The sequence below is a fragment of the Carassius gibelio genome, chromosome A21 (genome assembly GCF_023724105.1).
Source record: "Carassius gibelio isolate Cgi1373 ecotype wild population from Czech Republic chromosome A21, carGib1.2-hapl.c, whole genome shotgun sequence".
Taxonomy (NCBI): Eukaryota; Metazoa; Chordata; class Actinopteri; order Cypriniformes; family Cyprinidae; genus Carassius; species Carassius gibelio.
In genome coordinates, this window is record NC_068391.1 from 25,005,430 (window position 1) to 25,022,915 (window position 17,486).

Below are 17,486 nucleotides of genomic sequence, written 5' to 3' on the forward strand. Positions count from 1 at the left end.
TTTCAGAGGTGCCTCTCTGGGCCCCCTTTAATCCTCTGGTAATACTAAACCATCGTTCTTACCTTGTACTCTGTTGGGAAAGAAGAAAAAAAAAGCTTTTATAGTCAGAACTAATCTTTGTACAAATAATTTCACTTCTAAATATGCTCCTTAAAAAAAGTGCCTACCTCTGATTCCCCAGTTGGCTTCACTGCCACTGTCATACTGATAGTAGTCTGCACTTTGTGGCTGGAAACCAAATAAACAATCAAACAAATTGTGGATAAAGTTTTAATTGACATTTCCAACCCATCTGCTTTTACTGCTCTGTCTGTCCAGTTACTGAACATTAAAACAAATACAGTAAGCAAAGCAAAACAAGCAAGCAATTAACAAAATATTCAAGACATAGTATTTGTAGTTTAATGTTTAATTCAATGTGTTACTTGCCATTTCTTTGTAATTGTTTGTAAATTTACTAGCAATTTATGAGTGAAATTTGTTTTACTTTTTTTTTTTCAGAGAATCTTACCCGTTGCAATCCATTCCGGCCATATCCGGGCAAGGAGGCTGACTTGGATATGTAGTCTCCAAGGAATAAGAAAGAACAATAAACATGCATTTTTAAAACAAACTCAGCATATGAGAATAAGTTTGTTAAATTTGGACTGCCTTGTCCATGAAAGCACAGAAGAGGGCGCTAGTGACCAGGCTTCAATCTGTGTTGACAACAATGCAAACATTTATGTTCTTTTATTTATGCAGAACTTTTATCCAAAACAAATTAAATACAGACATAGCCCCCACGGGGTTAAAAGCCTTGCCCAAAAAATATGAGAAATATATGTCTTGCCAAAAACATATGAGCACCCAAGCAATTCTCAGGAGTTAATGGTTTTCTCTGGAATCTTCAGGTTCTAAAAAGCATGGGAACTTCCAAACGTATATAATAAAACTTAATACTACAACAGCTTCCAAATTTCAGTTTCAAACTTCCTAATATAAATCTTTTTATTTTTAATGTAATATATATATATTTGTTTGGACAAAGAAAGGTCTCAAGAGTCACTCACCATTTTCCGCTGCAAAGTTTGTCCGAGGAGCTAAAGGAAAGAGAAAGGAACATTATAATTTCTTCTGTAATCTGAAAATGAGTTCTATGGAAATAATAAATGCAAATCATTAATTTGGGAAAAATAAAGCAATAGCTGTACACTATAAGAAACATTTCCCTTTAAACTAAGTGTCATGCACATAGTGTGGAATGAGCTAAATATGCAGTTACTGGTACATAACATGTTGCAGTTTAGACCGATATTGAGTTTTGGGACCACTGAAAGAACCACTGGAAAAGTCTCAAAACTGTCAACAAAAAGAGCAGAGAGCAAGCTGCTCACAAGCCACACTACAACACGGCACATCAAAGTGCTCAATGAGCCAGAAGAATGCTGATGAATGAAAAAAAAAACCATGGCAGTGAAAAGAAAAAAGAGAAAAGGAGAAAGCAAGGGAAAGAAGGAACCTGACAAGAAACTATATTTTGAATTATGCATTGCATTTTATGCAAGGACATTATCTGGATCTATTTCGTTAATTCAATTGATCGATTTAATACTTTATTCCTGATCAATTTAATACTTTCTGAAAAAAAGTATGAAATTCTTCAAAAATAAATAAAATAAATTAACAATTAAACATAATAAAATAAATGAATAAAAATAAAAATGAACTTCTGATTGGTAGTGTATTTCATTTATATTTAATTTATATATACAAATTAAATATGAGATTAAATACAAAGACAGAAGTTGCTTTCTTTTCCTTTCCTCCTGGCTCCACAAGATTACAATGAATATTCAGAGTCTCAAATTTCTGGCTATGTTTTATTTATCGCTGAAAACTCTTACCACAATCTGTCTTATTGTGTGGGATTGTTTGATCATCATCAGCTTTGGGTGTTTATTACCTGTTTGTCTAAACCTTCCAGGATGCCATCACTGTAATCCAGTGTATTAATTCAGTTGGTATACTTTGGCTCTACAATGTCACTCCCAGACTTCCCCTTCATCTATTTCATGTGCTGTGCAGTTAATACCACCCATTTCTATTCATGAATAAAAGAAGATATGGGACACCAGCATGGGCTGCACCAAGCATGGTGAAGAGTAGCGATGGATATGGGGGAGGGCGAAGCAGGAATAGCGAAGCCAGATCCATGTACAGACAGGGAAGGAAAACAGGGAACTAAAGAGAGGGAGGGGATGAAGGGAAAATTCCAGATGCTTCATGCACTTCCCCATGAGATACACATAAATAGAAGTAAGGAGAGCAGCCCGCTCACATGCACATGAGAAGGAATGAAGAAAGAGGAAAAATGAGAGAGAGTGAAAAAAAAAAGAGTAGGAGTGGAAGGTGGGTTGTAATGTAGGAAAGTTATTAAGTGAAGACAGATATGATTACCAACCCCATTTATCAAATAAATATATAAAATATTTCACAACGATGCAATGAAAATGTAAACATTATTTACTAATTAAAGTAATAAAAGTTAATAATGCAATGCAAAAGTGTGCATCAGATACAAGTTGACATTTGCCTGACTGCAATGCATCGTTTCTAATATATTTGCATCAGTAGGAAACAATATATATATTTATTTATTGGTAGATGGGCTATATTTTTATTTAGAAAGTGACCAATAATTTATGACCAATGTTTTATATGTAGATTGATTTCTCAATCGCGTTCTCTCATCACCACTGCTGCTACGTGAATATGACATATCACAACACTACAAAGACTTGTAGTGAGGTGTTAGAAGTCAGAAGGCGCTTAAGTAAATGTATAATTTGCTGTCTATTTGTACTATACTGAATTGCATAACATCATATTTTTTCCGTTGCATTGCATTGCATTGAATCGCATTGTTATGAATCGAACCAAAATCGGATCGCACTGCCCCATAATACGGGTGAATCGTATGGCATTGCATTGGCAGCTGCTTCATATGCATCTTTAATATTCTGTAGGCTATACATCAAGATGCGTATCACATCGGCCTACATACATACACCATGCATATACTAAAATATTTGGGTGTCAGATATACAAAGGTCACATTGAGTGTTTATATAAGGAAAACATCAACCGAGAGAAGTGTGTGCATTTGTGAAAAAAAAAGAGCGAGAGAAGAACAAGAACAGGTGCATGGCACTGCACCGCTGTAGTGTTGTAATAGGTCTTTTTTTTTCTTCTTTTTTTGCTGTGTCTGAACTATTTCTGAAAACCCTCAGAATTCCCTCTCCCAGCATCACAGTCCTGTATCAGCAGCATATGCTGGCTGTGTCACCGTTGACTTTAAAGCGTTCCAGAGCACCTCTGCTGTAATTAGATGGCTCAGTGCCACATCTTCATTGACCACATCTCCATACACTGAACAATGAATACTCCATACTTAACACAGGCAAAGCAACTCCCATAATGCATGCAGTCAACACCCCACCGCACCTGTTGCCGTCATGCATTTTCCCCAGAGGGGATTGTGGAAAGGGAAAATGTGGTCTTAGACAAACACAAACAGTAGGTTTGGCTTTAAAGGATCAAATGAAGTGACCATGCGATATGCAACGCTCTGTTTTTGATGACCCTACAGCAACCCCCTCCGAACACACCGCTGTCATACAGCAGCTGCAGTGGAGCACTTACAGCCGTTAACTGTGTTGTTGTGGCCCATGCTGTGCAACATCTCCCTGCTCCCACTGCGAGAGTTCCGCGCGCTGCCCCAGGGGTCGTTGTCATAGGAACCGGAGCGGGCTTTCATCTCCTCCTTCAGGATCAACCTACCGATACCACCCTGAATCTGAGACGCAGAGAAACGGGAAGACAGAAACAAAAGAAATAATGAGTGATCAGTACTTGACGCTTACTGGCTAGATTTCAAACACGGTTAAGTGTGAATCTCTGAGCAGACAGATGGGCTCTAACTTGATGACTGATCGCTGATAATCAAAACCAGAAGAGTTTTATCTCATTATCCAATTGACACAAGTTTAATGGCTGGTTAGAGGGCATTGTGAAAATAAAGAGACAGGATGCTTTATTGATTTACTCTTTGAAGGCCGTGACCCCAGCCATCCTCTTCTCCACCTGATGAGTACCTTCTCCTAGGAGCACGTAAAGCTGAGAGGGGAAAAAAATGAGAGAGAAAGCGAGTGTGTGAAAGAGGAAATAATGAATTCTGATGAAAAAAACAACAACAACAACATTAGCATCTAAAAAGAGATGCTAATGTTGGATTGGATTAATGGGGGATTGAATGGCAGCAAAAATATGCTATGAAATACATACTGTATATGCAATCTCTTATTAAATGTTAAACTTTCATAATTCTAATCAGCAAATCAGAAAAAGAGCCAAAAAACCTGAAGGAAGTAAGATAACTTTTGATCTCAGAAACTGCATCCACCTGTCATCCTTTGGTCAAACACATTGATGGGATACAACACAGCTAATAAAATACAGCTCTTTTCCCAACTGGAAGATGTAATTGAATATTGATGATGTAATGTATGCAAAAATAAATATAAAAGAACTCTGGTACACAACAGAATCCAAAACTGCCTTCTTTCCTGGTAAATATTAATCACTAATCACAAGTATATTAGAATATCTCATATGTTTCATGACAGCTTCTGTATTATTCTGCTTTTAGTAAATGAATAGTGTCGTGTTTGTTTAAATGTTCTTGACAAGTTTAGTTTTAATGGGGATTTATAAAGCATAATTTAGTGGAAACAGGTTAAAACAAATGAAGATATGCAGTATTTAATCACTACAATGTATTAGGGGCTGCTCAATAAGAAAATGAACTGCAATATAATACTCTTACTCTTTTGGTTTTCCTTGTGCCTGTTTGTTTCTTAGTTTCTTGTCTGTAAGTTGTGTGTAAGTTCTCCATACCTGTTCTGTGTGTTGCATTTGCTCTTACGATCTCCAGTGCTTTCTTGTTGGATAAATATATTTAAAGACTCTGCGCTTGATTATCAGCAACATGTAACAAATACTTTATTTTTATGACATGCTAAATATATTCTAGTCACACTGACTTTTTCCACATTCAAAAACTAGACTTCACTGGCATCCCTGTATGCGGAAACGTTTGGAATGATTGTGGCTGGTGTTAAGGACAGGAAAGTGCTGTGATGCCAGTGAGCTGAATGCATAGGGCATTATGAACACATTCATCACTTACATTTAGGAGAGCTGGTGTAGTGGTAGTAATCAGACTCTGAGTGCTGGTAGTGTTCAGGTGAGTAGGCTGATAGGAACTTGGAAGATTGGACAATGTCCTCACTGGTCTTGCTCTTAGTTGCTGGATTGCAGTGATTGTCTGTGGGGAAAGAATGTCAGGATCACATCTTTGGAAAAAGCTTGTGATACAACAGCACATAGCGGTACAATCAGGCCCCCTTTACATCTAACATTAGTATGCATTTCCAGTGATCGCATGATCTACTTCAAAAACCAGCTGTAAGTGCAACCTAGATGCTTTGTGATCATGAACATGACCCACTTTTATCAGGTTCTAAAACTAGATCTCATCTCCTGATTTTAACAATATTCACAGCACTACTCCACTGAAATGCAACTGGAATCTCTTGTTTCTATTTTCATATTTTCTTATAGTCTATTTTCACGTGGACACTTTAAAATGTTTCTTGCCTTATTCACTTCTAATCCATATTAACATCCTTTACTAGCCAAAGGGTTTAATAAAAGCAAACAGTAGATAATATCAAAATAACATGATTTTTTTTCCTTCTGTCAAACACATTCTTTTGCATTTTTTAATTTTCCATTTTAAAAATTCTAAAGCTTTTTCAATTATGTGTGAACTCAGCCTAGCTAATGCTAATGCTAGGTGTTAAGGGGGTATCAGAAAGAAAGAAAGAAAGAAAGAAAGAAAGAAAGAAAGAAAGAAAGAAAGAAAGAAAGAAAGGAGCTACAACGCTCACATTTAACAGCCCAGAGGGAACTGACTTTAAAACAATCCACAACACCCAATATAGAGCATCTGTGTTCATATAAATGAGATATTGAATAAGCACAGAAAACACTTTAAAACTCTTTGTATTATTAGTAACGACACAGATACTGATAAATTGCTAAAGCAAAACCAGTCAAAAACAGCACTGAACTCCCGTCCATATAAAACACTCACAGATTCAACACAAATACGGAAGCACAGGCCTCACAGAATATTACAATAATATTAATATAATACAATCCATAATGGAAAAGACTTCACAGGGATGAGAGACGGAATGCAAGTGAGGGACTAGAGATCAATCGCACACACACAACCCAAAACGCAGACAGACAGATGTGCACGGGGAGAGAGGATACTTACAGAGGGAATGGTGACCGAGGAAAGTAGAGGTGGAGGGAATTTTGTATTTAAGTTTGTAAGGGGGAAAAAAACAGGGAAAAGAGAATAAGGGAAGAAATATTTGCATCCCATAGTCTTTAGTGAGATTTTAAGTTTGGTACCCATATGGCAGAGAAGCAAATGATCTGCGTTACAATAGTACAAGTCTTTTGCACAAACATAGCTAGACATCTACAACAATATAAAAGCACTTTTCACTTACACATAGAGATCCACCATATGGGTAGCAAAATATTCCTTGTAAAGTACTCATTACAGGCTTGTGACATAAAGATAAACAAAAAGTCGCACTTGGCTACACAAAATGTAAACTGAGCCAACAGGCTCTCAGAGATGGTTCTGACCTTTCTAAGACACAACTTGATGAACTCTGCAAGTATTTGAACTGTCCAGTAAATAAATCTGCAGCATTTGTGCAGCTCTGTGCAAAACTCTGAAAAGAATTCATCTCCCTTAGGCACTATAGAAATCTGTTGTTGTGTACTGTCCATGCTAATTGGCAGGCCTACACAGAATCTTTGCCAGAAGCTTTGAAGAACTCAAACAGCCATAATTCACAAAGTTCTATAATCCCCTGAACCCTGTGTGCTTGTCTTTTAGCTAATTTGAATAACATTTTAGCTAATTTGATGCTGTCAGAATCCAATAAATGTCTAGCATGTTCTATTCCATTTAACACCATTTAGTATGCTTAGATTCCACAGATTTGATCCCTCAGAAAGGGTCAGAACTGCACAGAAAATATCTGAAATATTGGACCAACTATTATTCAAACAATTTTGCACATTCATAACATTCATTCATTTCACAATTTCTTCTAAATACAATGTGGAAAAAGATTATATCTGGGCTTATACAGTAGATATATATTACTGGACTCAACAGAAGATAGATTCAAGCCAGCTGATTGCTTGTCTTTTAATATTTGCCAACATAAAACATTTAATTTATTATAATTATAATTAACAGTGTTGGACAAAACCAGTTTTAAAACTGATGCAATACTACTTTGCATTACTCCATAAAACGTAACTAATTGCATTACTTTTTTATGAAAAGTAATGCATTATGTTGCTCTTGGGTTACTTTTTGTCTTCTGGGCTGGGCATGCAACAACAACAGCAAAAGCCTAAAGTTATATTTTTGGCAATTGTAAGGGCCCTTTCACACCAATAGTGAAGGTGTCAATGAATAAATGGGAATACAAAGTAACTTGCATTACTTGAAAAAGTAACTCAAACATTTCATTGTAAATTTAAAAGTGATGCGTTACTTTACTAGTTGCACAAAAAAAGAAATCTGATTATGTAACTTGTGTTACTTGCAATACCAGATTATTATCATTATTATACTTAATTTGTTTGTCCCTGATATATACATAAAATATAAAATATTTTCCGTACATTAAAATACACCATTCTTTTGGTGCGGTGAAAACATTGGCATGGCAAAAAATCTAAACTGTTGAGCGCAGATGAAATCCTTAATATTGAGCACTTTATTACCCATAAACATCCTTATAATATATCAGGTATAATTGTATATTTATCACTTGGTTGTTATCAAAAATCAGGATAATAATAATTAATTGTACGGAAAATGGCACAAGCCTGTAATACGCACACACACACACACACACACACACACACACACACACACACACACACACACACATATACATACACACACACAGTATATTAACATATAAATTCACACAGACACATGCAGTTAAGGGAAAGATGTACTATTGCTATTGTTGAGTTATAGGGGTTAGAGTTCATGACATTTTGAAGACATAATAACCAATGTACTTGACAAAAAGTTACGAGATTGTAATTTAATGAATGAACAGAAAGAGATATGCACATAAACAACCATCTATCTATTGATTACCATCTAGTGTTCCTGTAGCTCAAGTGGTAGAGCATTGCTTTATCAAGCATTGGGGGTTCGATTCCCCGGGAACACATGATAAGTAAAAATTGATAGCCTGAATGCATTGTAAGTCATTTTGGATAAAAGCGTCTGCTGAATGCATAAATTTAATCTATCTATGATCCATCACCAATAACTAAAAGAAGCATTCTAGGAACTACCTAGTCCCTAAGGTACATAAAATGCAACATTTGATGTGTTATCGGCTGTTAGAGATACAATACGGCTGACATTTGAACTCTGTGAACCTCTGTAGGATGTTTAGGCTTTCATGCTCGCTCAATTCATGCTTAAACAGGTTTGTCTTCCTAACAGCGGTTTCTCAACAGGGCTGATCTTAGCTTGGTGTTCAGTGGTGCTTCTCTGTGGCATCTAATGCGGCCATTTCCCAGTAAATCTAAAGCAGTGGGGGGACATGGCAAGCTTTAATCATGCCTCAGCAAGCCTCATCCTTTTTCCATCACCCTCTTTTAAGAAGCTAGGATGCGTTTGTGCCAATTCTACATTCTTCTGTCATGCAAGGAATGGAAAGCAGGAGGCACTCTGTATTGTAATATAAGGCGTTCTTCTTCCTCATTTGCTCATTACTTCTCTTAAAGGCTTTTAGACTGAAGGGTCTGCTGGAGGACAGCTATGGAGGACACTAACACTAATCAAACACATCTTTCCCATGAGCCCACACAGCCTCAAGACTAAGCGTGAGGGAAAACAGGCCGGGGCAGGCGGAGCACACTATACCATGTCTCTTATAGATGGGAGGCTTCCTGTAGATATTGGGCTCCCCTGTGGCTGAGAAGAAAAGGAGAAATTAGAAATAAAACATGGAGGAGATGTAAGTGACAGGCAGAAGAAAGCACGGAGCAGGATAAGCTTTTTTGTTCTTCCTTTTCGGGATTCCAGGGACCTTTAGGGTAAGGTAGGGGAGAGTGGAACAGTTGAAGAGAACACAAAAATGGAGTACAGCCATACTATAGATGTATAGTATAGACAGAGTCAACAGTTACAGGGACTTTGATTCATTAGCAAGACTTTAATACATAGTCATATATACTGCTGGATGAATATGAAAGTGATGACAGCAGCCAATGAGATGAATTTAGAGGCCTGGCCTACCTGGCACATGGAAATGCTTGGGAGCTTGGTTTGTGGTGGGCGTGCTGGACCGGGCGTCTAGCTGATTGTAATAGGGTGAACTTCTGCCACTCTCAGTGCCTGCAGCAAGCCCCAAGCCAATGACAGTAACAGAACCAGAGCATGAGTGCACACGTCCTGTGTGCCCTAACTACACAAACTCAACCATCACACCAGCGATCATCAGATCAATGATCCAAGATTAGCCAGGCAGGGACAGTATGTATTTCAAAACAGAAGAAAAGACATACTGTGCCAGACAGAGGGGTGCATAGGATGTGGGTGGAATGGCAAGAACATATCCCACATGAAAAGCCTATATAGCTTATTTTGATTTAATTCAACATGAAATCTCTTATTGTGGTCTCACTGTAAATAATTCATCACATCCTCATCATTTAAAAAATTAAATTCATTAAATCTAATGACTTTTTGGGTGACAACTTTCCAGATAGATATTCACTGTCTTTCCCATGGTGGGTACTGTTAACTAAAACTATGTTAACTAAAACTATTAAAAACGGTTTCATTTAAATCAATTAAAACACAGAAACAAATGAAAACTAAACTTAAATAATAGTATGTAATAAGCACTAAAAGCACTAAAAAGCTACAAGTGAAATCAAGCTAAATAGAAATACAAAAATAACAATACTTAAAAAAAATATATATAAAAATAAAAGCTTTTTTAAAAAATATTAATAAATACTACAATAGTATTCAAATAAGACTAAAATAATATCCTGGTCTTTCTCTTCTTGTCACTGAATGTACCTTTTTACTTAAAAAAAATGTACAATTCATGTTGACTTTAAAATCATTATCAGTCACTACACTCTACAAAGGGTACAAAAGCTGTCACTGGGGTGGTACTATTTCAAAAGGTACTCCTTTTTTACCATATTTAATGTACATTAATGTACATACTTAAATGTACATGTTAGTACCTAAAATGTACAGTTTGCAAGGGTACTGCCCCAATTAAAGTTTTTGTACCTTTATTTCTGAATGTTTGCTATGTAACTGGAAACCACACTTTATAAAATGTATAAAGAAGAAGCAAGAAATATATAGTATATTTTCCAAATATACTGCATATTCAGTGTAGTTCTAAAGCCATTCCTGCTGAAAAGACCAGCTTAGACCAGTATGCTGGTTTAAGCTAGTTAGAGCTGGTCCACTATCCATGTTGTTTATCAGCAACACGTGCTGATCAACTTGCATAGTCTTCTGATGAAGCTGAAAGCTGGTTACACCAGCATCCCATTTATCAGGGATGAGAGTGTATTTTTTGTTATTGTACTGCGCAACAGAAGGGACTCACCATATCTGTAGTAGTGCTGTGGAGAGCGGGGCATGATGGGAGACATGCCCTGTCTGCTGTAGGTGGGGGAGTCTATGTACCCCGGACTGGAGGATCTTCTCATCCTTATGTCCATACTGTCATACATGTCCTAGTCACATAAAATGTTATAATTCATTACTATGACTGTGAGAATCTCTCATTTTATTTACTCAGTAACCAAAATGATTCATAGAGCAACAACTGTCAATTTAACACACTTAATCAGACATTTATGTGCTACTTTAGACAGATTGATAATTATTTTGCTAAATATATTGCTGTTAACTGCTGACTTATCTAGGAGTAAGATATGTGTTTTTCAGGTCGATGCTGACTGTTACAGATGAAGTAGACCGATAACCGATAACCGATATTTATAACCGATATATATTTATATTAATATTATATATATATATATATATATATATATATATATATATAAATGTAAAAAATTAACAATAACAAGGGATCTGACAAAAACTTTCTTTAAATGCTTTTAAATGATTTTATTGGCAAATAGATTTTGAAAATGACCAATACTGAATTTAAGTCAACATTTTTACCTGAGAATAAGGGGAGAGCGTGCCCAAGGACTGTGGAGACAAAAAAAGGAGAAAGTCAGTACAACAGTAAATCAAATTTAAATCTTCAGTCTCTTCCTCCATGACATCTGATGTGCAAGGGAAGTGAAAAGAGCAAGGGGACGGAGTTGGAAGAGCCACTGTGTTCAGACCATCCTACATTGTACTGTATCTCCTGCAGAATTATAGAACTCAACATTATCTACTCAGCAAGCATAAATTCAAAAAGAGATAGTTCACCAAAAATTGAAGATCTTGTCACTTATTCACTATCATGTCATTCCAAACTCTATAATTTTCCTTCTATCTACACCAAACAAAATTATTAACCGTCCCCTTCAATGTAAAAACCAAAAAAGCAGCATTGACATTCTAATAAACATCTCCTTTTGTGTTCAATAATCATCATACGGTTTTGAAACAACATGAGGGTGAGTACATTTTTTTTTTCATTTTTAGGTGAACTATTCCTTTAAGCAACATCACATAATTCGCTAGCATTTTTCAGAGAGTTTTTCGAAAGCAAACTAAAGCAGTGTGACTCAACCAAATTCACTGTCAATAGTGGGAGAAAGACATAAACATAGTGCTTCAGCAAACAAAAGCATACAGCCAGCCAACGGATGCAACATAACAATGAGGAACTCAAAGCTAAGCTCGGCTAGGACCAGGCCAGTAGATCCGGCGACAGGGGGAGACATGCTAAAAGTAGACCCAGAGTGGTTCTAGTGGTCTCTAGGGCAGTATACCTCCCCATAGCTGAGACGCTCTAGCCTGTCATCGGAGCAGTATCTGTGACTGGGCTCATAGGACCAGAAGTCTGGCCTCTGCACTTCATAAATGGCTTTAACCTTAGGCAGCGCTGCCAAGTCTTTGTAATCAAGGATCTCGTTCTCCATTTTTGCCTGAGGAGAGGGACACACGACAGATACACACACTCACACGTCAAACCCAATGAGCAGGCCTGCAAAAAACAGCAATGATGAGAGGTGAACATCAACAACACAATTAAATGTGGGAATAAGCCTGCGGAACAGTTGGCACACTTTAAAGTAAGTGCTGTTAAAATACAATTGAGCTCATGATTGAAACTGTAATGCAGCACATAAATGCTATAAAATGTTGGATTTGAAAAAACTGCTTATGACTTTTTTTGCAGAGAGTATAAAGTCCTTTGTTAACATGCAAACTAAAGGTCCTGTTTTTATTTTGGATGCATAAACTACATGACCCAAATACTATTTCAAGGGGTAGTGCAACCAAAAATGAAAACTATTATCATTTACCTACCCTCATGTCATTTCAAACCTGTATGACTTACTTTGTTTTGTAAAACTGAAGATATTTTCTAAAGCCTCGGCAGGATAAAGAAAGTCATACAGATTTGGAAAGACTTTAGGGTGAGTGAATGATGACACGCTTTCATATTTGGGTGAACTATCCCTTTAACACTTTTAGGTTAGTACCTTCCTTTACAAATAAACCCCAAACTGTATTTTAATGTTTTGCTTCTATTTGAATCTTATACATGTAGAGTCTCATGCTTGACCTTCGGCAGAGTATGGACCTGCAGGGCTTGACAACACATATGCTTACACTGCGTTATGCATACATCAATCACACACACAGCAGAAAGGTTACACACTCAGGCCGGCCTTTACTTCCACATGTGATGTTAATGACTGCACCACAGCAGAACGCACACAAACACCTTATGAACAAGCCAATAAACTCAAGCACGAGAGTCATCAATCTTGGGATGACCAATAATACTTACATTTATGCATTTGACAAATGCTTTTATCCAAAGCAACCTTCAGTGCATTCAAACTACACATTTAATCAGTTCATGCATTCTCTGGAAATCAAACCTGTAATTTTTGTGTTTCAAGGGCCTTGTAAAGAAACTACAGAAATCTTCATGGCACTTTACACTACAACTGCAGCGTTTGGGTTCTGTAAGATTTTTAATGCCTTTAAAAGAGGCCTCTTACACTCATCAAGGCAGGATTTATTTGATCACAAATACTGTAATACTGTGGAAAATATATATATAACTGTTTTCAATTTGAATATATTTTTTTATGTAATTTATTCCTGTGTAGGCAAAGCTGAATTTTCAGTAGCCATTACTACAGTCTTCTGGATCCTTCAGAAATCATTCTAATATGCTTATTTGCTGCTCAAGAAACATTTCATAATATTGTCAAAGTTTAAAAATTGTGCTCATCAGTATTTCCTTTTTTTTGGGGGGGGGTTGTTTATAAATAAAATGTAATTCAAACATTGTAACAATAAAATAACAGTTCATTCAAAAATGGATGTTCTGTCATTATTTATATAATCAATTTTGGTAAAATTTGTGTTTTTGTGTTCTACGAAAGAAAGGTTTGGATCAAAGTGACAGTGAATAAAAGATGACTGAATTTTCATTTTTGGGTGAACTGTCCCTTTAACTAAAAAAAACACGAACACATTAAGTCAAATTAATGACTAAAATGATCATCATTTCAAAATCAAATGTTCTGATCTTGTATCATTTACGGCTCTGTTGTCTTCATTCATGCTGGACTTACACAGATGACTCTGCTGGGTGAACTAATGCTGGAGCCTGGCGGAGAGATGGAGGTTTCGGATGTGCGCCTGAGCTGTAAAATGAAAAAAGGAAGAAAACAGAAGAGCTACAGAGTGAGATCTGAAAGCATTTTGAAATTCATGTAACTGTTAAAAAAAGACATTTACTCTCAGTTTCCTCTCTGCTCGAGATGCTTGTTTGCACACAGGATGCCACACCTCTGAACCTGAGAAACACAGCAAAACAAAGAGGAGGAGAATGTCAGATACAAAACGTGTTCATTCAAGACACCTTAAAATGACATGATTTAAGACATGAGAAGAAAGGACTGTAAGATTAAGCCACATGGATTTTTTTTTATTGTTTTAAAGAAATACTTTTATTTAGCAAGGACACATTAAATTGAGCAAAAGTGGTCTTAACATGGTAAAAAAAAACAAAAAAAACAAAAAAAACAAAGAATCAAAAAGAATCAAAGAATCCTGAAAAAAATCATCAGTTTCCACAAACATCTTAAACAGGACAATGGTTTCAACATAATTCAAAATATTACAGTTTCACTGTATTTTCTGATAAAAAGAAAATGCAGACTTTGTAAGAATAAGAGACTTTGTCCAAAAACATTAAAAGATCTTACTGAACCCAAACTTTTGATTGGTAAGATTGAAAATTGATACTAAATTTAGATCATATTTCTTTTTCATATATATTTCATAATCTGATGTATATTATAAACTGAAATGGACCAAATGGACTTGCACTGAGATTTTTATTGTACATTTTATTCAGTTTAGCCAATCACATTCCTCCTGACCTTGGTGGTGAGTTTGAGATTTGGAAGCAGATGGATAACTCAAGCTAATGCAAATACATTTAACGCAATCACTCTATGAGAAGAAAGGCCAGAGTGCATTCATTCAACTGCAGTATTTTCAATTTCAGACTGATGGGTTTTTTAATCCGATGCTCTGTCTCTGGCTAGCTCATTCTCTCCCTTTCTCATTCCCAACGTACCTCTTTCTTTTTTGCATGATAGTAATGTGCTGACGGCCGGCTCTGCTGACTTTTAAATGCATTTACCTCGAGGCGTGTTCGCTAGCCTGTAACTCACTTACACATCTCAGCACTGAATGTGAAACAGAACAGACAAACACAGAAAAAGACCTGCGGTGCATTCTAATGTCCACCAGCCGCTGGCACTGGAAGTCATATGAGCGATCACACAGTTTCACAGAGGAAATCTACTGAATGGGGCATTAAGATGGATCAAGATGAGCCTCTGTGACTCCTTGGGGAGTTTCTTTATTAAAGTCTTCTCACTACAGCCTTTATCTCCGACATGAATCTTGCATATTGTTCATGATGTTCTGGAAATGAAGCTAATGTTGAGAGATTGTCACGGAATATTGTAAAAGAGCTCTTTTATTAGCAAAGTGCTCATCTGCTATGTCACAAGGATGAACTTTTGACCTTGAATGACCGTGAATGACACGTACACATGATTAAATTAAATGGAATTTGAGAATTTTATTAGAGTAGAGTGGTTAGAGTGGTAATTACAAAGCTCATAGAAAATGAACAGAAAATAAAACTCCTCTATAATATTAAGTAGTTTGACCACCTGATGTTGACAATCAGCATTTTCTGAAAGTTAAGCAACTTTCACCGACCATATGTTGTAAAAGAAAACCAAAATCACTTCCTTATTTGGAAGAGATTCAGGGCTGTTTTGCACCCTATTCATGGAAAGTGCCGGCTGTTGGCCTCTTCAACCTCTCCTCACCTGTGAGATACATCTCTTCTCCTTCTGTAAACATCATCTGACACCGGGCACAGCGAGCACAAGTGGGGTGGTAGTGCTTCCCTCCAGCCTGGACAGAGAAAGATAGGGACAAATAGAAATGTTGTAGGTAGCTCTAAAAGTTTCTAAAATAACATGTACAGCACATTAATGCTCCACCTGTTAAACCCATCATCATGAGTGCAATAAACACAGTCAACATACACTTGTCTCAACAGTGTCCTCCATACTAAGCAACAGAGCATTCCTTCTTTATTGCCGTTTTAATACTGCTCTAGAATCATTTGAGCTCTACAGACATTTAATGACTCTCTTGCTCACCGTACGCACATTACAGCTTACGCAGTTCCTTCAGTGCCAAGAATCAGTAATTGAGAGAACTGTTCCCCTGGGCCAGTTAAAAAAATATGAGCTTGTTTATGGAACTCTTTTAAAAACATTTTCACAGTTTGTTTAGAGTTCCAGTTGAGAAGGGTAGAGATGGGATAGAGATGTCACCCAAGTGAATGGTGTAAAAATGTATTCATGTATTATAATTAAAATTATACAATAGTTAATACATGTCCTTCAATGTAGTCAGGCAGCATTCCAACAGTGCTGCTATGACAGTACAACAGTAATAGCATTTTTCAGTTTGTATTTACATTGTTGCACCAGTAGATGGCGACAAGTAACTTTCTTTTTAAGAGAGTCATTGGAATCATTCACTCAGTTCTGATTTGCTCAAAAATACAAATTCTGGAACTAAACAAAATGTGTTGATGAATAAATTCTTCAATTATTTTATAATGTAGTCAACTGATTTAAATCCGGCAACACGTTTTATAGTCTTTGTAAATAAGGTGAACAAAGGTCATTCAACCATTGAATCACTTACTAAACTGATTCATACAAAACCGATTCATTAAGGAATAAAATGTGTCTTAATTTAACAACAAAAATGTGACTAATTTTATGAATGAGTGATTGAATTGGTCACTCAAACTACTTAGTCAAATCACTTATTTATTCAGGAACAAAACTGTGAAAAAAAGTGACTGTCTTTGTCAGTGAATTGAAACAAAGAAACAACCACTGATTCTTCTGTGACTTCCTTTAAAACTATTTACATCAGAAAAACAACGCTAAACAAATTAACTGACCGTTATGTATCGAAAATGTAAGTTCTTAGACTAGTATGACAGTTGCTATTCATAGACAAATATCGTGAATACACACACTCATTAGGAAGCCCTGAGAAGTAAGGGGCATATTGGAGAAGAGGCACAGAGCAGGTGGCAAAACAGGGCCAGTTTATGAGCTCGAGACATAGTGTATGCTGTCACTGCTCCAGGAATCAGCGAGCTGTCAGTTTCTAAGTGCTCAGAGGCATGTGGTATTACTAGGTGTCTCCCAAGGGGAATGAGTGCAAATCAAACAGGCAGATAAAGATAAATCAGCCTGTGTCCCACTAGCTATAAATAACCTGACTTGAGCTCTCACTGGAACATGAAGCACTTCACACCAGCCACTCAGACTGGGATAAGAGCAAACAAGGCAACAGGAATTAGTTAATATGTGTGAGTACACAAACTGACCCAATGTTTTTAAAATGTGTGTGTATTAGCATTAAGCTTTATCAGCTTTGGAACTCTCGACTGGCAAATGATCTCCTTTCTTATTTGTATGTAAACTACCTCATCATGTTTCAC

At 36.6% G+C, this 17,486-nt stretch overlaps 1 protein-coding gene across 1 annotated transcript in view; it reads right to left on the reverse strand.

Moving 5' to 3' along the window:
• The window catches only part of LOC127941374 (actin-binding LIM protein 3), a gene marked incomplete at its 5' end in the record, with an annotated part of 42,441 nt that continues 24,955 nt past the window's right edge, over positions 1-17,486 (reverse strand). The window contains 15 exons of the mRNA XM_052536375.1: positions 1-70; positions 168-228; positions 512-567; positions 1,053-1,082; positions 3,685-3,838; positions 4,088-4,158; positions 5,231-5,368; positions 9,101-9,151; positions 9,476-9,574; positions 10,818-10,947; positions 11,402-11,431; positions 12,169-12,324; positions 13,996-14,067; positions 14,162-14,220; positions 15,778-15,865. Of these exons, the coding sequence (XP_052392335.1) occupies positions 45-70; positions 168-228; positions 512-567; positions 1,053-1,082; positions 3,685-3,838; positions 4,088-4,158; positions 5,231-5,368; positions 9,101-9,151; positions 9,476-9,574; positions 10,818-10,947; positions 11,402-11,431; positions 12,169-12,324; positions 13,996-14,067; positions 14,162-14,220; positions 15,778-15,865 (1,221 nt within the window). The remainder of the gene's footprint in view (positions 71-167; positions 229-511; positions 568-1,052; positions 1,083-3,684; positions 3,839-4,087; positions 4,159-5,230; positions 5,369-9,100; positions 9,152-9,475; positions 9,575-10,817; positions 10,948-11,401; positions 11,432-12,168; positions 12,325-13,995; positions 14,068-14,161; positions 14,221-15,777; positions 15,866-17,486) is intronic.